General features: G+C 42.8%; 1 protein-coding gene across 11 annotated transcripts in view; it reads left to right on the top strand.

Annotated features, from left to right (window-relative positions):
* Window positions 1–23,881, top strand: part of NFIA (nuclear factor I A) — a 250,775-nt gene that overhangs the window by 135,774 nt on the left and 91,120 nt on the right. For 10 of the 11 annotated variants that reach the window (XM_066325386.1, XM_066325394.1, XM_066325390.1 and 7 more), the window contains exon 3: window positions 242–307. The exons of the other annotated variant lie outside the window; for it this stretch is intronic. In XM_066325386.1, coding sequence (XP_066181483.1) covers window positions 242–307 — 66 coding nt within the window. The remainder of the gene's footprint in view (window positions 1–241; window positions 308–23,881) is intronic. 11 annotated transcript variants of the gene reach the window in all.

Here is a 23,881-nt window from a genome sequence, read left to right as displayed (position 1 = left end):
TAGTGCCATAAACAAGATTCCCTTTTTAAATTTTTTTTTTATATATATATATTTTTTTTTTTTTTTTTTTTTTTTTTGCTAGCAAACATATTACCTAGGCACGGGACTTTTGCATTATCATGTCCTAGTGCAACACTCCTGTCCTCAGTTTGTACTCTCAGCCTTTTGAGGAAGTCTGGCGCCTCTGATCTATTTTCCACAGCAGACCCTGTAATTTTTGGCTGTATTTTATGTTTTTCAGATTCAAGTCAATCTGAAAGTCCCAGCCAGCCAAGTGAAGCTGATATTAAGGACCAGCCAGAAAATGGTAAGTTCTTACCTGCTGCTCCTGCTTTGGGATATTAAAACAGCCCATATTTATAAAGATTTTTTTTTTTCACCCCATGTCTAATATAAAAAGATGATTCAGAATAATTGACATGGGATGGCTACAAAAAGGTTGCACACTCTTTTCATAGTTAAAATGCTACTGTTTCACTAATCTAAGGTAGCATTTCTTTGTCCAGTCCTGGAGAGACCCTTTTTTTTTTCCCCTTAAAAATTAATTTTAATTAGGGAGATGCCATTAAAGAGCCTGCTGTATGCAACCCTTATCCTTATTCCTCCATAGCAAAAGCTTTTTGGGCCTTGATTCATGACCTTCAGGGGAGTAGGTACAACAGGAAAACAAATCAGGGAGGTTCAGCTGCAGTTCCTTGGTGCTTGTCTCCATGTTCTCAAGTGGCAGTGGCTAGAGTTGAAGCAGCAGAAGGACCGGGACCTTTGGGAGAACTCAGTATCTTCTGGACTAGGACAGATTCAAAGTTGAAGCAATGGCTTCCACTGAACCAATGGTTTGCTTTGTAAAGCAGCCTGGAAAAAAAAATCATTCAAAAATAGTGGATTTCTGTGGGTACTGTTTGTGAAAAGATGACTATGTGTGTAATGGAACAGCTTCTCTTCCTTTTTGTGTTTAGCTAAGGTAGACCTCAACAATTTTTGTTGGCCCATTGGCAACTGAGTTTTGTTTCACTACTTATATTTAGGACTTAGAATGAGGAATGATTATTAGTAGTAGTTTTTCTTGCCTTCTTTTATCTATAACCAGAACTTTTTTTTTTTTTTTTTTTTTTAAGACCTAAATGTAGATTGGGTTATCCACTGTACTTGGGGGTTACCCTGCATAAATAGAAAAGAATTTGTGTGAAGGGTTTGTGCCTCTAAAGCCCTGTCACCATTTCTGGGGTGTGTAAATCCATCCAGAAATACTGTATCTGTAGTCATACACGTGTGATTTCCCTTTCACAGAGCAACTAACTCCTTTGCCTTAAACTCCTACAGCTGTGTATGTGTTCAGGGGGTGTTTTGGGGGCTTCAGCAGCAGCCAAAGAAGCTGCAAGGGACAGTGAGGCTGAGGGGCTGCATTCACACCTGGACTGCTTTGGGGTTAGGGTTTCAACAGGGAATAATATTTAGGGAAGAAGAAGATGTTTAGATACATAAAAACCTTTAAACTACCAGCATGAATCCTAGGATATGGAACACAGGGCTCAGTGGGCTGGCGAGAATTTGGCTGTTTGGGCTCCCATATTTTCCGCCCATTAGATAGGAAAGGTTTCATATTTTGATAGATTTTGTGCTGTTCATCTCTAAACACACCATCTTAAAACATTGCTGTTGTTTCTGAAAGACAGCGCCTAATTTCCCTTATCAATCCTGTTCACAGAAATTCTAATTTGTAGCCAAAGGATTGCAAGGTTAAGAGAAGAACTGACTAAACTGTGATTTTTGTTCTGCCAAATCTGCTATTTTTTTTTTTATGGGGAATATGTTGCCTGTGTTTATTAAATCATATTTTAATTTAGAATGTATTAGGCACCAAGCATGTTATTATTTCATGTTTAGATTATATTCTTTCGCAGCTATTAAAGCACAGTTCATCTTACCCTGCAGTTTCTTAGTCTTTAACAAAGCTTGCTACTCAACAACTGCCCCGAAAAGCAGCAATGTGAGTGTTTAATAATGTAGAATCTGTAAGAGCCTAGTGAAATGAAATATCTCTGATTTGGAGCCTGAGTCTTCTTTGTAAAACAATCTTTTAGTAAATTCTTGGAACTTTGCTGCTGACCTACAAAAGGAACTTTTTTCTTTTTTTATTTCTTTTTTTTTTCTTTTTTTTTTTTTTTTTTTTTTTTTTTTTTTTTACTAAACAGGAAAAGGATTTTTCTCCCTTTTTTTTCCTCAATTTTACTAAAGGGTTTTTTTTTTCCCCCCACCACAGCAGCAGCCTCCTCACTGGTTCTGCACCTTCTGCAGGGCGTGTGTGGGAGATTTTCTAAGCCAGAGTGTTGGCCCTGAAGGGCTGGTTCCCCCTGGGCTGGCACTGAGCTCATTCCCAGCACACACAGCCCCCAGCTCCGGGGTACCCAGAGTAGATCAACACAGATCTGCAGCTCTTATCTCCTGGACGTGAGGATGAAAGCAAAACTGCAGGCTTTAGAAAATGAAAAACTGCACGCAGAGAAACGGACACAATAAATCATATTAACTGCGTTGTTCTACACTTGCTGTAGACCCACTTCCACAGGGCCTGATCCAAATCCCTGCGGAGTCAATGGGAGGCTCATAATTGATTTTACTGAGAGTGGGAATGAGCCCACACAGAGAGGAATTTTTTTTCTTCTTTTTCTTTTTTTTTTTTTCCCTTTTTTCCCCTTTTTTTTTTTTTCTTTTGGAATCGAAGAAAAAAATAGAATCGTGAATAATCTTATTCCCACTGATGCCAACAGTGGAGTGACCAGATTGAGGGCAGATTTGGAAGCATTTTTGCATGTGTTTCTGGAAGGCACAAAGAAGTGTATCGATTCAGTGCTGCCTTTTCCATGCATGCATTCCTTCATTTTAAAAAAATAAATCTTTAAAGGCCTTGTGAGGGTTATACAGCCTCTCTACTTGCCTGTTAATATCCTTTCTGTTCCACTCCATAAATTCTAGAGCTATTTATTATACACATATATTTTGCATACCTTGAGTAATGTAGGTTCAGAAGGGTCAACTATACGGCCCTGAAAAAGAAGGCCTCCTACTACAGATTTTAATTTATCATTTTAAATTGTATGTGTTGTTTTGCAAAGCCTGTATGTCTAACCTTCATTGCAGGGAAGTTCATGGGAAAAAAAGCTTTTCTTTTTTAGAGCCACTCCTGGCTTCTTCCTAGTGGGCTTTGCTTGGTTCATTTTCTGGAGCAGGATCATCACAGACGAGGGAAGATGGTGACATCTTCTGCTCTCAGTGGCTTCAACACCAACTCTGGCCTTTCCCTCAGCCTTCATTAAGCCAGAATAGTTTCCAGCCAGTCACCCAGTCACCACTGCAAATATTTAACAGAAATATTAAGCATTTAATTATTTCTCAAGAGAGGGATGTAGCATGATGGCCATGAAAAGCAAACATGCAGGCGAGACAGGGCTCGTGGGTGCATGGATGGTCCAAGGTCCAGATGTTTTGTGCTGGAGCTGGGGGTAAAACTAACACAGGGTGTGACAGTGCTGCTCTGTCACCATGGGAAACAGCTTTTTGGGGAGAGGCAGAAAATCCAGAATTCCTCTGTTTGTTATATGGGTGAGGAAGTTTGCAGGAGGGATAATGAAAGAGGCCAGCAACTTCATCTGAGAGACAGGAACATTTTTTGATGTCCTGATATTTTGCTCAAATGAGGGTTTTTTTTTTTTTCTGACGAGCTGGGTGGAACACCCATGTGGAAAATTCCCCACTTTTGTAGTTGCCTAATGGTATGTAAAAGCTTCATTTCAGTTGGCACTGCATAGTGATTTTGCAATTCACCCAATCAAAAAAAAAAAAAAAAAAAAAAAAAAAAAAGGTTATTGATTTTAAAAGCTTGTTAAATGCACTGGTTTGGTGCTGTGTTTTATAAACAAACTAGATTTCAGTGAAGTGAGGATGACAAAATGGGTAGTCTGATGTGGTGAAGTGGCTGCATGCCTGGGGATCACGAACAACTGAATTCCCAGCTCAGCACTGCTGTGGACACTCTCTCAGGCTTTTATTCTCACTTTCAGTAGTGGAAACAGCTATCAGATAGATTTTCTTTTTGTAAGTAGGATTATTTTAAACTTTTGTAGGGAAACCTTTTGGTCTTTTTCTGTCTGCAAAGTGGGGATATTTGCGATTCTGGCTTTCAGAGAATATTAAAAGTCAGATCCTGCTCCATCAGGAGTTGAACTCTGGAGAAAGGCAGGGAGGATGTAGCAGAGAGTGGTTAATAACTGTGGATGTCAGGCAGGGTTTGTGTTTGATGTGGTGGCACTGGTGAATTAATAAGTGCAGCGTAAAGGTGCACACAAGGTGTGCTGTGCAAAGCAGGAGAATGCTGTGTCATTTCTGACAGGCTGCTCTTGGCTCTCTGTGATTTGGTGGCTCAGAGTTGGTAGCACAGCACTTTGATTGTAGATGAGCGAGCTCTTTCTAAAGAAGCTGGTGAATTCTCCCATTTCAAGTGAGCAGGGCAGCATTCATTATTACAGCTGATTACAAACGTGTGCCAAATCCGTTGCTCAAACAATTTCTGAAGAAGGAGAGGCATTTTTCTAAAAAATAAAAATGTGTAATGCCCAAACCAAATGCTTTTTAGCTTTAATGCAGTCTCACTGCTTTGAGCTGCAAGTACCTTAACAGCATTGTAGGAAATGAAAGGCACATTGTTCATTGAAACGTTAAAAAAAAAAAAGAAAAAAGAAAAACAATGATGCACCGTAACTCGCAGAACTTGTTTTTCAGCCCTACAGTAATTACACTGGACTTGTAAATATCATCTGTGAATTCTTTGCTTAAGTAGGGTTGGACTTGAGTGTTAAACCTTAAAAAAATGTTTAAGTATCTGCTTACTTTTCCATGCCTAGAAACAGAAAGGAAGAATTTCTGGTCCTTGAGCTGTGGGGGAAAGAGAAGGACACAATGGGAACAAATGCAGGGAGAAGTTTCTTCTTCTATAGGCAAAGCTGGTCATGGAAGACATGATTTAGCTTTGGCTGAAAGAGAGGAGATTATGGGTGGGAAGACCCCTCTGCCTAAAGTAACAGGCTGCAGAGCCCAGTCCCTCTGTGAATGCTTTCTTTCTGGTCCCAAATTTGGCATTCCAAGTAGTGGGGTGGCTTTGGCCAGTGGAAGCAGTGCCTGCCTGGCCCAAGGCTTGGGTGCTCTTCTCAGAATCAGAGTTCACCCTTCAAACCCTCATCCCAAGCAGAGATTTGTGGTTGTCCCCATCACTCAGCCAACGCTGCAGGTTAAATGGTTGGTGGGTGCCATCCACAGCCAAATTTTTAACAAGGGGAAATGTTCTGCCTTCCAAGGCCACCCCTTCTGCTCAGGCCATGCCTGACCTCTGGTCTCCACTGCTTCAGGTGGAGTCCAGCTGCCTCACAGGCTTTCAGAGCTGCGACAGAGCTTGATTCCAGCTCATCAAGGAGGTGCTGGGGTTGTCTGGAGGCTCCTCTGTCCTTGGATAAGCCCCTCAGCTCCCACCTGAGGAGTGCAAGGGCATGAGCAGTCCTCTGAACACACAACGCTGAAACTGGTTCTGTTAGAAAATGCGTGGTCTCAGATGACTTACATTCCTGAATCACCTCATTTTCAGGAGATAACTGAGCCTTGCAGAGAAAGTTTTCTCACAGTTGCAGCTGCAAAGGCAGTAATACAATAACGGCAGCTTTTATTAATGTTCTTGTTCATGGGATTATTTGCATCAGAATCTTATAAATGCAAGAAGACTCTCCTCTCTTGTTTACAGAGCCACGCTGAGGAGTTATCACAGCCTGAGGGACTAATCTAAAATTAACTTTCTTCAGAAAAAGCTTTTAAAAAAAAAGCCCTTAGCATTTCCAATAAGGAATCTCATCACTGGCGCTGAAGTCAGAGCTCCTGGTGATGTCAGCTTGTTTGCACCTTTGTAACTTGCCAGGACCAAATTCTGAACAGATTTGCACCCTTACGGATCACGTTGTCTGCTGACTGGGAACAGCAGTTGGGGAAATTTGTCCAGGCTTGGAAGCTGTGGCCCAGTCAGGGAGTAGTGGTGGGGTTGGTCTTTTCTGGTTTCCCTGGGACTGGGCAGGATGGGCTGTTGACTCTAACAGGACCCATCAGCCAAGAAAGGCCCGATGAGGTCCAGCCTATGTTTCATCACGCCCTGAGAGTGCCTGTAGGCAGCTCTGAGAGCCAGCGTTTCCCAAGAAAACAAAAGCAGATACGTCTGGTTATAAATATAGTTTTTGTGTGATGTAGTCTTGCATTTCTTTCACCTTATTTCATTGCATTGGGTTCCCAGAAAGAACTAGAAGTACAGCATTTCAATCATAATAATCTAGAATTGAAACTTTGCAGCATCCAGGTGTATTTCCCATTCAGATTCATGACTGTCATGAAGAATCACCTGAATAATTAGGAAAGCATTTCCCCTATACTACCATATTCTCTTTTGAGTCTGGACTCTGAAGCACAGTTACGCCATTTCCAGGCTTTAGTGGGTCCTGTGGTAGGCTCAGAATTTAGCCTGCTTGTCAGTGGCTGGCACTCTCTTGGGGGAATCCAGTGATGGCAAATGGCTCTGACTGTCAGTCAGGCAAGAAATGGGGATGTCAGTGGGATCAGTTGTGCAGCCTTTGCTGGGGATGGCTGGAGACCCTTCCCATCAGTGACCTGCAGTGCTTGAGGCTTGGGGATTGACAGAGGACTTCAGTTTTCACTGCTGCTAACCATTAACCTTCACAAGCAGAGCGATCCCACAAAAAATTCATCCAAGGCGAGTATGACAGGAGATATTCAAAGCATGAAATGAATGCTTATAGCATGACAAAGCAGTGCTTGAAAGACATGAAACGTTCCTTACGCTTGGAGTGGCTGAGCACTGCAAAGGAGAGGAGAAATAAAAGTGTGACTCCAGTATATATTTTTATTTCTCCATGTGTGTGTACAGAAAAAAGGCAGTGAACCTTTCCAGTGGATAAGGTGCATAAATACAACTGCTATTACTCTAAGCTGTTTCAAAAAATGATTTTTTATTCTGTTGCTCTGTCCCATTCCTTTCCATGAATCATTATCCACGAGATAACAGCAAGGGCCATCTAGAGGGCAGCTTGGAAATGGGATGGTCAGGAGCAGCCTCTCAGGGAACTCTTGAGCTTCCCCTTTGCAGGGTCAAGGATTTTCTTTGTCCAGAGGGCACCTCAGTGTCAGGCCACTGCCCCTTCCTCTGTGGCAGCACTGGGTTGGGCAGGCAGCCTGGCACCTCCCTTCTACCCATGTCCTGTGCTCCAGGACACAGCAGCTGGAGCTGTGAGCAGCCACCAGCTTTCACTACAACTGTTTTTAATGTTTGTCTTCATGAGAGAGTTGCTGTTTAATTAACAGCTGAGGGCTGGGTTGCGTCAGAGTAATTGCAGCCGCCGGAGCGGACCACAGGCTGAAGGATGCTTTGGAACACCACCCTGCCCACCAGGAAGCTGGGCACTTAGGGAAAGGAGTTTATTTGTGGTGTGGGCATCGTTTAATTTCTGTTGAGTGGAGAGGGGATGTTATTAGTGGAGAGAGGATGTGATGCCAAGGTCTGACTTACAAAACAAAACCCCAAACCTTTCTATTTGTCTTTCTATGTAAAAATTCCCTAATGCTCAGTAATGTAAGACAGGGGGAAAATCTTACTTGCAGGAGAACTGCCTTCCACAATAACCAAGAGAAAAAAACACAAAACGCCCACACCAGAGCAGCATGATCCAAAATGTGAACTTTTTACGCCTCCCCAACCTTCTAGGTTAGGCTTCCAACCAAGTGATCTTTTATTATCAACATGATATACCCTTGACATAATTTGGCGCAGTAAAGCTTCTTCTGCTGAACTCGTGATTTCATTTACTAGATCTGATGAAAGTTCTGTGAACCACAGTAAAATGTGATAATTAGTAGTTTAATTCTTTTAGGGTGTGCGTATTAATTGAAAAGGCTTGAACTATAAATACAGGGCCTGTGGATAAAAGCCCCCTCTGAAATCAGTCGCTTCCCCGAAGTATTCATTACTCCACATCTATTTAGGTGGTGTCTCTTTGTGGCAGTGAGTGGGAACCCTCCACTCAGAGATCACAGTGCTGAAACCCAGGCTGGCTCAATGCTGCTCTCCTGACATCAGAAGTGCTCCCTGGCCAAAATTTTACCCTCTGTGGTCAAACCACTGGAAGTTAGAAATGTGTGCTGGGAGCTGTGCTGTGCAGATGAGCTGGGGAGGTGCTGGCTCCCTTCCTGCAGAAGTCAGAAGGGGATGAAGGCTTGAGGCAGAGGCAGTGGCAGCAGTGGGTGGGTGGGTGTCTTTCTGTTTCCCAACAAGTCCACCCAAAAGGATCAGAGATTCCCTGTGGCTACAGTCCCAGCCAGTCTGGCACTTCTTAGCAAAACGTACTTTTCCTCCCACTTACAATCCTTCATTGTACATGAGCTACCTGCACCTAAACTTCTGTGGGTGGCTTCAGCCAGAGTTTGGTTCATTCAGTTGGGAATATCCAAGTACAGATAAGGGATTGCATTTCCCCCTCACACTCAGGTGTTCTTTTTGCTCTCAATTCCTGACCAGCACAGGAGGTATTCTGTTGACTCCAAACCTTCCCAAATAGATCTGTACACTATGAAAATGTGTGTCATTTTTTCACACCTTCCTCTGGTTTCTGCCTATGGTGTAGTACCTTTATGAATCTTGTGGTTTTACAGGTACAGTTGTTTGCTTTCAAATGGATCCAAACCTTCATACTCATACTTGGTTTGCACACTCAGAAGAAACCTGTATTGTCTGCACATACTGCAGATTCTTGGGTTAATCAGGTGCTTTCCAAGTAGGCTTAATTTTGTAAACCTGCCCTTGGGTACACCAGCAGGGAGGTGCATGTGAAGGGCAGTGCACAGCTCCTGAAAGCAGCATAGGGGACTGCTGCTGTTGGCAGGGAGAGCACTTTAGTGAGACCAGGCTCTCAGAAAAAGCCTCATCACTTCTATAGGTAATTAGATACTATTTTTTAATTGCAGGTACTACTTTTTAATTGCAGAAGTTGCTAGCTAGGAACTGTAAAGAAGGTTTAGAGCGACTCTCATAGAGTTGTGAGAATAAAATCCCCTCTGAAGCCTGGCTCTAGTGTGACTGAAATGGAAAAGTACCAGATCCATTTCTTGGAAAGTGAGAAGGAGACTTTTATTTGCAATGGTCCGCAAATATTTTCCCAGGAGGTAGTGAGCATGGCAGAAGGGGCAGGAAGAAGGTGAGGCTAGTGAGCCACACTTGTAAACACACTCCTTTCACTCTGCTGTTGTTATCTGACACAAAAAAAAGGTCACTAAAAGTTGTTTACAGCAGTTCGTGTTCATTTCTGCTCCTTTCTCAGCGCCCTGTCTTCACTGGTACAACTTTTTTTTCTGGATAGTGTCTGGATAGATCTGGGCAGTGGGGTGGCAGGAAGGTGCCAGTTGATTGAATGTGCTGCTTGCTATGTGCATTTCATGTCTGCTGTCTTAACATTTTTTTGTTAACCACTGTTGCAACTGAAGAAAATGCTGAAGTTTGACAGTTGGGAGTTACTGCTGAGTATGTGCTGTAAACTGTATCATCCCTCTGCCTTCTCCCTTTCTCCCCCTCCTGCTGGAACCAAATGATTTATAAAATGCCTTCACATTCTTGAGTGAGTTCACACTATCACCTCCAGGCACTGCACTGAGGAGTCTTAGGAGTGGATAGGAAACACAAATCTGATAGCTGGTACTTTTCTCTGAAAGGGAAAAAAAAAAAAAAAGGAAAAAAAAGGACTGATTGAATTTAAAGGAGAAAAGTTTCCTGCTGTGCCTAGAGTAAATCTGTAGTCAGTGAAGCACTTTCTAGTAAACAAGAGATGTGCGTGGTTACAGTGGTGTTTTATTATTACCCACTGCCATTGTTTTCCATTTTCATAAGACTCAATTAATGCAATCATTTTAGAGTGTCTCTAATCATTACCTCCCGCCCTCCCTCACTTGCACTTGAAGCAAGGGGATGTGCTGCAAGCCACACTCTGGTGTGAGGAGCCAGCACCTCGCTCCCATCCCTGGCGAGGCACAAGAAAATGATAGTGCTGCTCCAGGGGATCCAAATATTTCTCCTCTCTCTGTGTGACCTTTGCAGGAGACATGGCCAGGGCCCTGGCTGTGGTGTTCCCTCCCATGGGGCCACCATGGCACCCCAGCAGTCCCCCTGCCCTAGCCAAGCACAGGGCTGTCAACACCAGCTCTCAGACCATTTTATGGCCAAACCTTTTATTGGCATTTCTTCTACCACGATCATAATACTGCTTATGTATCTTTAACACTCTCACAGTGAACTCAGACCCCTGTCCTTGTTATTTTTCTACTTTAATTCCTTACTCTTAAGATTTTATCTGTAGCAGAAGGCTTTTGGACAGCTGCATCTCCATCTGAAAACCTGCTGGTGTTTGTGGGGGTGTCCCCACCTGACCAGCTTTGCACTGCAGACCTCCTGCAATTTTCCCACATGTTAGACCTCAAAGTCCTGCTTTTGAAAATCAGGGAATTCATATTCAGGAAGTTTCCAGCAGCAGAATGCAGAGAGCTGGCCCTGTCCCCCATGCAGTACAGAGGGGAGCCAATTTTATTGTACAGCCGAGCATGCCGGAGCTGGAGCTGCAGGAGGAAGGGAAGAGGTGAGGGGCAGGAGAAGGGTGGACAGCAGCTTGACAGACTGAGGTGGCTGTGGTTTTGAGGCAGGACGGGATATCCACACAGATTTTTGTGAGGGAAGGCTTAGAGCAGCGGTTGGGCAGTGGCCCACGGCTCCATTTAAATCAATAACAAAGTGGGCTGGAAAGGATGTGACAACCCGAGCAAACAGCTGAGGAATGAGGCAGCTCAGTGTTAGTGAATCCAGATTTCTGTCTGCCATGGCCATGAAGGATGGATTTGCAGTAGGACTGGGGCCCGTCCACTGTTAGGAGGAGAGGGAAGTAAAGATCATCCCGTGTACGATATAAATGTAAGTTGTTATTACTACTATTGCTATGTCAGCCGTAAACTGTTCCCACGAGAACAGAGATGCAGCAGCATTGAAAAAGAATGTCTTACTGTGAAATGGGCAGCAGAAACACTGTGGCATTATCTGCCGGGCAGTGAATTTACCTTGGTGACAGATCATTATTCCCTCCTGCAAACGAACCGGATGAAGGGCAGGAACACAAGGATAACTCAGCAGCGCTTGTATTTTACAGGCTTCTGGCTTGAAAAAACAAACAAAAAGTAGCCAGATAAAACTGTAAGGATGGAGAATGTCAAGAGATATTACTTGGGGCATGAAATGGGGAAGAAAGCAGATTTTCTTCCAGATCTATGCTGACGTGATACATGGACTAAGACATGGATCTAACAGTAGGCATTAAAATGAGATACCAGTGGTGAACCTAAAATCCTTCCTGTCCGTCTGTAATCACTGGAGATTCCAGGTCTTTTGAGAATTAATCTCCCTCTGCTGAACCTCAGGGAGCTTTAAAACCAAAATGTTTAAGACACTGTAATTGCTCTGGACTTGAGATTCTGCTTCTGGAGGAAGTCACCCACCCTTCTCTTGCTCATCCTGACAAGCCAGAGCAGACAGAGGTGAGACAGAGTTGCTGAAGAGCAAAGGTGGATCTAGCAGAACTTGGCTGAATGATTTCTTCATCATTAGATGTAGGGAGTAGAAGAGTAGACAGGCTATCTACTGCCCACATGTACTTTTTCCCTTTCTGCTTTTCTTTTGAATTCTACAGAACGGGAGTTTCTTAGATAAATTATCATTTTTGATAAGTATTCATATGCTCTGTGGAAGAATGTGTCTAGGGATGGGCAAACTGGCAGAGAGAATTTCCTCCTCAGCTCTTCCAGCGAAGTTTTGTTCTAAGCTGCCCAAATGAAGCCATTATTCAAAAGTAAAAATGTTCTGTTCCAGTTCTTGTTTTCATTCTTTCATGTGTCTGGGGACTAAACTTCTGTGAAAAAGAGCCCATTCTCACAGGATGCCTTGCCTAATTTTGCAGACAAGAGAGGTTCAGCTATTCCAATTACGATGAGATAAGAATCTGAAATGTTTGGGATCGCATCCATCCTGAGTTGAACTCTAACTTTTCCAAAATCCATCCATCATTATTTTTCTCTTTATTTCTGCATTTCAGTAATGCTAGCAAAGGAGGAACAGAGAAGAAATGAATGTTTATGCACCATAAACCATAATAGATGGGTTTTCTTTTACCTGAGTTGCTTTAGTTTAATGTAGAGCTCTCTGGCAGTGGAATTCCTTTTCCTTTTTCATTTTTTCCTGGCCACTGGGAAGTCAATCAGAGTACAAACTGTCACAGGCCAGAATGCTAAGTGTGGCCCAAAACATGAAGTCCTGGCCTCTGTGGTATCTTCAGATTGCCTTAAATACATGAGGATAGGATAGTTCACCCCAGTGCCATGTTTCTGCATCTCTAGGTATTGCACTGAGCCACACCACAAGGCAAATCTGCTGCTGCAGGAAGGGAGTGCAAAGGCTTAGCTGTCCAGCCCAGCTTCCAGCAACAGATTCATCCCAGCTCCTCACTGGTACCCCAAGAGCATGTCTGAGTTGCTGCAGGCACCCTCTTGGGATGGGACATCCCACCAAAGTCAACCCAATTCCCTGAGCACCTCCCCTGGAACCACCCAATCTGCCACACACGGGATAAGCATTTGAAATCAGTGAAGGATGAACAGGGTCCCTCTCTGCCTCTTCTGTTCCCTGTGTTCATGGTGCATCCCTCACAACGAGTGAACTCCGAGGCCCCCTTTGGGCTACAGCTTGAGCAGATTGCAGGAGAAAAATAAACTTGGTCCGTGTTCTGGCCTGACCTTGGCCTGAACCTGAGAAAGTGAATGCCCCTATCACACCAACATGTGTCTGTAGAAGTACAGTAAACACAAACGGGGGTCACTGGCCCTCTCTGTCCTGCAGTTCCAGGCCAGGAGTCTGGAGTTTTGGGCTGTCCGCCCAAGTACTTGTTAATAAATGTCCATTCTTAGCCCGTAAAGGAATGTGGACAGGGCATCCTGCCCTACAAAACACAAACCTAGAATGAAACGGAAAGAGAGTCTCAGTCATCGTGCAGAGCTCTGCTGCTGGTTTCCACATCCAGCAGTCTCTTCCCACTGGATTTATGTTGCTAGTTTGGGACTTGGCTGGGGAATTGGCCACTAATACAGTGGGTGTTCTCCACTGCTGTCTGAAAGCGTGGTTGTCTACTTAACCCTGAGTGCAGCAGAGCTTGGGAAGTCAGTCAGTCAGTCTGTGGGGCTTTCTCCTCAGTGCTTGGGGGAGGCAGAGACCTGGCAGAGCCTGGGATGTGAGCTGGAGAGCCTGGGTCACCCCGGGACAGGGTTATGTTCCTTCCAGGGGTGTGCAGTACTTTGCCCGTGCACCTTCACTCTCCCAGTGGAGCCAGTCAGAGGCAGATGACTACATGACATGATGTGACTGGTGACAAATCTCTTCCCTCCCCAGCCACAAGAATAACTAAAGTGTAAAGTTAGTTAAAATAACTAATATGTAACCAGTAGACATCAGCCTGCTTGGGACTAAAAGTTATCAGAGTTAGTTCTGTGCAAAGAACAGAGTGAGAGACTACTGGAGACAAAACTCCAAAAATTCAATTTAAAGAACAACCCAATATCCATGGAGAAAATGTGAACTACAGTGTCAGCTGAGAAGGTGTAAGAAGTAGCTCTGAAGGGAGAGAAAAGCAATGGGGAAAGGTGGAGCTGGCTAATCCTCGTGACTTGGCTTCCATGCCCAGCTTCCTTACTTTCACATCACATTTGTACAATCTAATCTTCAGCAGATACTTCCACAGCTTCCATTATCATGGTGTCTTGCCACAGTCTTTTAGAAGTGCCGTGGTGTGAAGAGAGGGGAGTGCCAGGAAGGGAGGATGAGAAGGAGCCAGGGGATGAAGTCACCAGGGTCTGTGTCCATATCACCCAGCAAAGTGAGGCAGGGGAGCTGCCCTCAACTGACCCTGTCCCCACCAGCTCCTCCTGGACTCTGGGCTTTCCTAGAGAATCCTGCCATATTACCTGGGTGCATGGATTATTCCTATAACTATAAACTGACGTGCACATTAAAAGCCCCCAATTCCTCTTTTTACAGCCCTTTATTTCTGCGTCCACAGGAGTTCAGACTCCCTCGGCCCAGCTCTGAGCATGTCTGCAGGGTAACCTTGGAGGGTGCACTAATCTACCACCAGCTGAGGGAGGGTTTTATTGATCCTGAAATAATTACAGCATCGTTGAGTGCAGTTGTATAATTTCTTGGCAAAATACTAATTAAATCGAGATATTTACACACAACGCTTATTTAAACTTAAGACTTATTTAAAAGAACCTGCATACTTCTAGTAACTGTGTATCACAGCTTTATTGAGGGTCGTGTTTTTCATGCAGATTGAGTTCTTATGCTCTGTTATCAACGTAAATGAGCCCATGGCTTTATGTTCAGACCTGAATACTTCCAGGGCATCTGAATCATCCTGGTATTTCATTTCACCATCTAAAATTACTTTTGAAATACTCTAATTTTTTTTTAGCTTACTGTGTTATGGCAATTAGAAACCTCTGTGTTTACTAGGAGCAGAGAGTCCAGCAGAGCAGAGTGTTTAATGTAATGAACAGTGCTAGTAGCTCAAAGAAAAGTCAGATGCGTGTCGACACATATCAAAGCTGTTCTGCTGCTCAGAATGACTGTTCGTGATACTTGTTTCATGATAAACTTCCTCAGAACATGATGTTACTGGAAAAGAAATGATCCACTCTGAGAAACACGCAGGTGACACAGTTGAGTCAGCAGCTTGCAGCAGTGACACAGGCTTACGTTTATAAAAATCCCCTCTGAACTTTTGTCTCCTGCGTGCATACATCAGAGCCTTAAAATCTGTCCTGCTTCTTGTGCTCACTTGGTAGCTGTTTAAACTTAAAATCTTCCCACCAGCCTGATGAAGAGGTAGATTCCCTGCCTTAAAAGTCCCAACAGTCACAAAACTTTCCTCTTTCGTAAGTAATTCGCTGTATAAATGTTAGTATCTCCGGTGACCACTGATATCTCTGGGGAAATGATAAATATGGAAAAATAACAGACTGCTGTGGAACCCAGAAAATCCTACCTCCCCATCCAAGAGGGTTTAATTATTGGGAGTTGCAAGCATTTCGCTGTGCACAAGCATCTCGGCATTCATAGGTGGAAAGTACCTCATGCTGTGTTTGAAATATCAACTGGATTTAAAAGAAGGCTTTGTGCTTCGGCATGGACCTTTCTTAGCCTCCTGCAGATGGTTCCTGTTGCTGAAAAGAGACATGACTTGTGAGATGGGGAGACCTCCGTGCCGATTTTCTGTGCTGCTCTAATCCTGCTTTACACCCATAAAGGACTTCAGTCCTTAAGCCTTTACCCTCTTTCTCCTAAATATTAAAATTATTTTCCTGAGTGTCATACCGTATTAAAGCAGAATGAAAATGGTTTTAACAATTGCTGGCATGGGGCTTCTGTACAGCATGTGTGTCACAAATCATGTCACTTTTCAGCAATAGGGCTGCTGCCAGCGGGAGGCTCAGAAATGCTCATGTTAATCAAAAATTTTAATTTCAAATCAAATTGACAGTTTACACATGGTGAGAAATGCTTCTCACCATGTGATATTTCAGTATGCTACACTGGGCAAAATGGGTGCACTTTCCTGTTAAGAATTTTGACTACAGTATCTGCAAATTTATGGGTTTCAGTGTATTGGGTATGGTAGTGGTTGATCTAAGGGAGCCCCTTGGAGAATAGGAGACAGAAGGGTTTTCATGCAGCCTGGCACTGGTGAGCCGCTGTTGGCACATGCTGCTGGAGAAATGACAGGTATTCAATAAACATCACTATGGTTAAGAGGAAGATTTAAAGGAGGGAGGGGCTGCAGTGCTATAAACAGGATTTGAAACAAATGTGCTTATTTCAGCCCGTGATTAGTCTGAATACCTAAGTATTCCACACCAGTTTTTAAATATCCTTACATTTATTTTCACACTGATGTTCTTCACACAGCATGAACAATAATATTTATGGCATTAATACTGTAGCTAAATTCTAATTTGGAGCAGTGTAAACCCAAGTAGACTCTGCCTGTTCCAAGGCGCGCTCCGGCGGCACGCGGACCGGAACGCGGCCACAGCACACAGCCCTGCCATCGGCTCCTTCCTCCTGCCAGCAGCTTCCCAGAAACCAGTGGCCACATTCAGGAGGCAAAATACCGGTTGATATTTGGTGAGGAGCGAGAGGAGCAAGGGCAGGTGATGGAGAAAGGAGCAAGGGCAGCTGATGGACCATGTGCGATTGGCCGCACACAGGCCAGTCATACAAACCCACGCTTTCAGGCTCCACCAGAAATAAGGTGCTGACATCAAAAAATGACCAGTGAATAGAATATCCACTGGTATGGAACTACTGTCCATACCAGTGGATAGAACTATGATCCTTACATTATTCTCTTTAGGAGCTTTCCTGGTTTTCGGGGGGGTTCTGAGGTTAATACAATGCTGAGCTCATGATTGGGACATTATTTTACAGAGGCCTTGGAGATGGAGATGGGCAGAGATGGCAATATCCCCTTCTGGGTCTTCCCCTCCAGTGCCCATATTTGCCATGGGGTGGGTGGGTGCCTGTTGGTGGGTGCCCAGGGAGCAACCCTGCAGCACCACATGCTGCCAGCTTTCCCTGGAAGCTCCACTTGGACACTTGAGTCACTGGCAATATCACCACAGACCTTGGAGATCTCAGCTGTCATTGCTCTTGTAACCAGGGTTGATATGAAAATATGAAGATAAATAACTCCTTCATATTATTATTTTCAGGGAGGCAGGCTTTTCTTTTTATTACTCTTTTTATTGTTGAATGCTATAAATATTCCAGAATTATTATCCCAAGGTAGATTTCATCTCATTTACTTTGAAACGCTTTTGAGGAGGCACATTATTTTATAAGCTGCCAAATGAGTATGACCATTTATAATGATTTTTTCTTCTTTTCTTTAATATTTCATTTTTGGATGGAGGACCTGAAACAGAAATATGCTAATTTAAGACATCTGTTGTTTTTCAAGCTATAGGGCTCTATCGGTATTAATGCAGGTTTTTTTTATCGAATTTGGTTTATGGTAGACAGGAAAATTCTAAATTTTTTTCATTGCATCAAAAAAATTGTATTTAACTGATTTCTCACACACAAGTACTGAAAAGTACCCAGTGATGTTAGGAATCGTCAGAAATGAAAACCCACACCAGACATCTTAGATCTTGGAGTGATTTCTATCACGCGAGGTCTTTAATGTGAATTGAAATGCTTTCAATGTTTCAAGAAGACCTTTGTCTTCAAGAGAAAGGAACTACCCGTGTGCCACCACTTGGACAAAACCCGACATGATTGATTGCAATCTGTAATCGGTTCATTAACGGTAATAACTTTCCATTAATTCCACTATCTCTGCACTTAAATATAAAATTAGTTTGAATCTCCTAAGAGCTGAGGCTGCAGTGGATACGTGCAGGATCAGGCTGTTGGTGACACACCTGATGCCATGTTTCCTGTCGTCCACATTTATTAATTTGCAGCCCAGACTGTGAAGCTCAATACGACAAATATCAAAAGCATAATCAGGCATTTTTCTCATTAGAGATTCTAAAGGGCCATGAGTAGGAAAGGTAACACACAGGGAGAGGTTACACACATACTTTTGTTCTGATTCACCTCTGGAGCATCGCTTCTCGGGTGGGTTCCTTAGGGAAAGGGTGAGAGTCCCTCCTCCATGCCACCCTCAGCAGACATTGATTCCCAACGGCCACAAACCATATGGAAAAGGAGCTGAACTTGAGCTCTGGGCACCCACAAAAACAAGCAATATTAGACAGACAATTTCACTGTCTGCTGGATACAGACTTTTTAGCTAAAACCCAAAAAGGCAAATCATTTACCAGTGGTTTTGCATATTGTGAAGGGTTAACAAAACTTTCATTATCACAGTCTATTAAGCCAGGACCAGGAAACAATTTCTAATCAACACTCAGATCTGGGCAGGGATTGTGCAGTCTTTTGTAGGAGGCCTCAGATCTGTGTTCTCTATTCTCACATGCTCACTTCCAGCTGTTGTCATTGAAATCCCACATAATCTCCCCGGGTCAAAGGGCAGTCATCCATGACTGCCGCTGTTAGGAGGTTATGCTGATTTCTGTTGTCAAATATTGGCCCTTTTCTCTTTCAATCACTCCCATTCTACTTTTTTTAACAAGAAAGATCCAGCCTAGAATTGTATTACATGACTTTAAAGTCTTAAAAGTGTTCCTCTATTGTACTAACACGACATGCCCTGGACGGTCTAATCCATCCTGCTATGGGCCACAAAGAAAGTTCTGGTGCTTCTTAAAACCTCAGCCAAAGGCAGGTAGTGAGTCAGGGAAAACAACAGCATCTCTGAGATGTGGCCCCACAGTTATTTTCGTAAGAAAACGTGCAATTTGTCCAAGGTGAGCTATTGCTGTGGCATTAAAATTATATTGGAAATAACAAGCCGAAATAGGAGTGGGAGCATTTGTCAGGGAATGAGAGGTTTCTGCATCACCTGCAATGTATAATGTCTTGCTTAACTCTTCTATAAAATATCCATGAGTTAAAAATGTGATTTACCATTAAAGGTTTATCGTTTACAAATTTGAGGAATGCATTTTGTGCAAAGCAATTAAAATAAGGCCACCGTGGCAGCTCTGGTGATCAGTATTTGGGGGCTGCTGGTAAATGCAGATTTCATTGTTCCTACATGCAGTATCCCAGCCTGGTGTTGTCTGCCATCGGAATGGCACAGACATTCCCTTGGACAGAATATTGTGGCTGGCATAGAAGGTCTCTTCCATCTCCTTTTTTTTCTTTTTTTTTCTTTTTTTTTTTTTTTTTTTTTTAGATTCAGAGTTAGGTTTTTTTTTAGATGTACAGCTTAGCTCCGTGGATCTTGCTTTGTATTTCCAGCATGGGATAGAGCTGAGCTATTTCTCAGCAGTGGCAAGGCTGCCTCAGCTGGGTCAGCTCAGCCTTGATAAACTCACCTTCCAATTAAACAGAGTGTAAATGTTATGAAGGTCTTGACTGAAGCACGCATGTTCAGTCCTTCCCTTTTTTTGCTGGAGAATGCAGATTAGGAGTAACTCCCTCACCCCCATCCTCCTCAGCCACAGCAGCCATGGAACAACTAATCTTTTGGGAGTCCTCGGGGTGAGCCGGGTTCCCTCTGATAACATCCCCTCTCTCCAGGCCTGCGTGTGCTGTGTGATACAGACATTAATTTTCTCATCCACATTATTACTCCGCATTGTTTGTGAAACATGGGATTATCTAGATAGAGGATAAAACCAAAAGGAATCAAGTTGCACTTCGAGCAGAGAGGGCTTTTCTTTTAATCAGGCATTTGGTTAAGATAATAGGCTTGAGACCCTAATTGATTATTACTATTTTAAGGTTTTAAGATGGCTATGTATAGTGAGATGCTGAACATGGAAAAAAAAAACCTTTAGAAATGGGTTCAGTGCGAGTTTGGGGGACTTGTGTAATTTCAAAACACTGAAAACTAATCAAAGTCTCCTAAAACGCTGTTCTCTGAAGCTTAATACATTGTCACTCAGATTGTAGTGGAAGAAAAAGAACTGGATTTGAACTTCTTCATCTTCAAAGGAGTAACTCTCCCTGTTTTATTTGAGCTTGGCTTTCAGGAAACCAGCTGTATCTCTGTTTTGAAAATAACTTGTATATTTATGGTGCAATCTAACCATTTTATAGCAAAAATAATACTGTCGGATTACGCAAGGGAGCCTGCTAATTAAATAACAATAATACCTTGAGCACCTTGAAAACATCTTCAGATATTCAATTAAGGAACAATAACCCGGTGAACTTTAACCTATAGACTATATTCAGACCTTCTACATAAAAGTAATTGCATCAGTCATGATTTTCTCAAGCTACAACACAAGCTCTTGATTGGTAGCTCAACGTCTGAGACTCCTTTTTACTGCATTAATTGGGAAAGCAGACAATACTCTCCCTGTAAACTCCATTTTAGGACGAAGGTTAGTTGCCTTTGTACACGTTTACTCATTGAAATAGGAATGTTTGCTTAATAATTCAAAACAAATAGCACTAGACAACAAGTCTTAATCCTGATTTCTCCTCTGCCAGTGTAAATTAGGAGAAAATGAGGTGAAACTCTATTTGATCCGTGTAGAAAGATTTGTTTAAAACTTCTTTGAGAGAGATCAGAATTAGGCCCTAGCAATTGAAGCCTTTTCTTCTGGCTTCTTTGCTGGGATCCAAAAGAAGAATATGTAAATAGCGTTGGGAATTTTTTCCCCAATTAAAGCAGCCATCAAGTTATGGAAAGATGTTTTCCATGTGGCACCTGGTACAATAACATTGTACACAATGATTTACTATCCTGATCTGCTTTATTCAATTTGGTCTTATTATCCTGGGTATTTTCCCCACTTAGGGAAAGATGATCATCCTTGTGAGCCAAAGTGAGACATTAGGTGATGAGCTAAGTCCTACCTGCCCCTAGACTTGACTGAAGGAATGATTGAACCATTTATTTTAATTCCTCCTGAAGGTTGTCAGCCCATCTTTGTTTGGCAGGGCAGTGAGCACGTGCTTGAGTCAGGCGTGTGATGGAAATGAAGCACGTGCTCCAACATCTTTGCTGAGTCAGGGACTGCCCTGGCCATCCACGTGTCTTCATTTCTACCCAAAATTTTAATGAACGAACTCTGCAAGGTTCATTTTGAGCACCTGCTTTACTACCAAACTGTGACTATTGCACAGAGCTACAGACATAGCTGGTCAAACACAGCAGTTTTAATGTCCTGTCTCTTGGATATTGGGCAAAATTATCCCAGTGCAAGTATTTCAGCGAAGTGCCCTATGAAGAGTAAATCTTGGGAGCTTTCAGGATGTTTAATAATCTTTTCAGTGCAGGAGCTTGTTAATGCTAACATATGCATATGTAATTGTTTGACTTTAGCTATTTCTCTTCTCATTCAGAATTAAGTGAATGATCCAAATTGATACATTTTTGCATTTTGACCCCTGTTAATAATGTTAGCTTCACATCTTTTGTCAGTGCTGCTGTTCCCCTGTAATCTTTCTTTTACACAGTTAAGTTCTTTGTACTGTTTCCCTCGTTTTCTTCTCTCACTGTTATCCCAGCTCAGCAAAAACGAGTCTTAGGGCTGGATTTTGCAGTCTGAGCCATCCAGGCAAACCTTTAAAAATTCCGTGGGGTTCTACTGAACTGCAAAGTCACAGACCAACCATACCTCAAAATATATTCATAATCCAGCTCTAAGCCAAGGGCATGGCTTTTGTGGATATCAGGGTATTATTAATGATTGGTGAGACAAGCCACCGATTTCCTAATGTTTATAAGTAAATATCAAATTGGAGAGTTGTGAAATTCAACTTTCCATTTGTGAAATGTTTATTTTTGGTATTGAAGGATGAAAATCTAACCATGCACATTGCATGCTGTTGTTTAATGATTGTTACTATTACATGTACTCCCATAAGGAATGTTCCTGCAGGAGTAAGGGGACATTTCAAGTGTACCCAAGATAAGAATATTGAAGTCAGGATGCCCAAGATAACTTACTCATCTTCTCTCATGCCCTGAGAGTTAGAATGTATTTAAAATAGTACTTTCATTTCTTGTTTGACTTGCGTGTGACAGGTTAAAGTAACATAGTTTGCCTTGCCACAATCGCATTTTTCCTCTATAATTACAAAGAGCTCTGGGCTTTCCCTTTAAAAAATCAGCCAAATATCCTACGGTGGCTGTCATTTGGGTTTTGTTTTTTTTTTTTTTTCTTTTCCTTCCATATTTAAATTTCACCTTCACTCTCTGTGCGGCGGGAACCTGCCTGGGAAATGCAGGTGGGAGTGGACACCAGAGCAGAGCCAGTGTGATGTACTGCAGGAAAGAAAAAAAAAAAACAACAAAAAAACCAACACGTGGCAGATGTTCGTGGCATTGCTGGATGCACTTCTGGAAGTTGCTCAGATGCTGCCATGATGAGCACAGTGTGAGAAGTTACATAGCATAGACTGCCTTCCCTCCGAAGGGCTCTGCGGAGTAGTAAGCGTCCTGGCCCTGATCCAGCAAGGCACTTAAGCATATGCTTAATTTTAGGCACATGAGTGGTTTCAGTGAAGACCTAAGAGAATTATTTTTAATTCACAGATCATTTAATTCAATAGGCAGGTCTGCTGCAGCATATGAAAAGTAGATCTTCATATTAAAAATACTTGGGAAATCGGCGATGAACAAACGTTGTGTATGGGCAGCAACCGTTTCTAAAAAGCAGAATGAGGTAGTCATCACCTTTATTGTGGGAAAATACAAAGCAGATCAGGCAGAAGCACTTGCAGCTATCTGGGAGCTATTTCTAAATTGAAAATAAGGAAAAATAAAAGCTCGTAAGAGCATTTTTTTTCATTTGAAGTGGAGAAAAATTTATTCTCTTGATGTAAATAAAAACCTTGTTTGCAGATTGAGGAATTTGTTTGTGTTGAATTTCAGCATCAATTTCAATATTTTATAGTACATTTATCTACAGCTGGAGCATGACAGATTTGTGTATATTTATATGTTTGTGTACATAATACATATGTATACACACATACACAAGGATGCCCAAAGATATACATATACACAGTTTGAAAACTCATCATTATTGCTGGAGTATAAAAACATGCCTGATGCAGAAACTTGTCTCGAGTCTGTTAGCTTAGAGACTGCATTCATCTGGCACCGTGGGCTCCTCACAGAAACAGGGAACTTCTTCTGTGTAGGAGCAGAATTCCATGAGATCTTGGCGGGGGGTGAACAGCTCACCTCCCTCCAGATCTCTCCCAAACTTTTCCCTGCCACACTGCCTGACATTCCTCCCTCTGCAGACCTGTACAGAAGATATATTCTTTTTTTGCATCCCATTCCACAAGGTAGAAGTGGCAGTGGGATATTCTGGGTTTGTTTAGACAACCCCAAAAGAAAGCCAGGAGTACAAGTGTGTAGCTGGCATCAATCCTGTTGCTCTGGTCATTAGAGAAAGGTGCACAGGTACTCCCAGCCACGAGCATGGGACGCAGGAGAATATATGGAAGGCAGGGAAATCGTACTGAGCCTGACAAACAATTAACGATGGAGCAGATGGTGCCCCTGCAAAACATTCAATAATAAATGTGTGCGTGCGCCGGAATCAGTGACTCTAAGTAGGACAACCTAAAAAGGTATGCCACTTATCCTGTGGGCAAGCAGGACTTTACAGTTCTTTTAATAATCCCTTTATCCTGCGATTTCTCCTGTGACCCTGATTTCCAAAGCAGGAGGTCAGCCTGGCCCAGTGCAGCCCTCCCTCTAATTGAAGTGGGGCTCTGTCCCGCCCGAGCGGCCGGATCCCGGCCTGGGCTGCAGCCCGGGCTGCTCCTTTGTCACTGAGCATACCCGTGAAAATTAAATGAACATTTGGTGGTAGGCATGTTTGCAGAGAAGAAGGAAAATGCTGTTATGTAAAGTGCCATCACATTTTGATACCGAGTCTAGAGGCATGCCTTGCGCAAGGGAGGTGAGCGTGGATGCGTCCGCCCTGCTTCCTACAGGCAGTCCACAGCTCAAAGTTACTACTTTGTTTTATGCAGAGATTTATTTTTCTTTTCAAAACCTGGTTTTAAATATTAGAATTTTTTTTTCTTTTTAGTTGA

This window comes from Sylvia atricapilla, chromosome 9 (assembly GCF_009819655.1).
Source record: "Sylvia atricapilla isolate bSylAtr1 chromosome 9, bSylAtr1.pri, whole genome shotgun sequence".
NCBI classification, from domain to species: Eukaryota; Metazoa; Chordata; class Aves; order Passeriformes; family Sylviidae; genus Sylvia; species Sylvia atricapilla.
The sequence above is the reverse complement of the archived record's forward strand: the minus strand, read 5'-3'. Positions and strand labels throughout refer to the sequence as shown.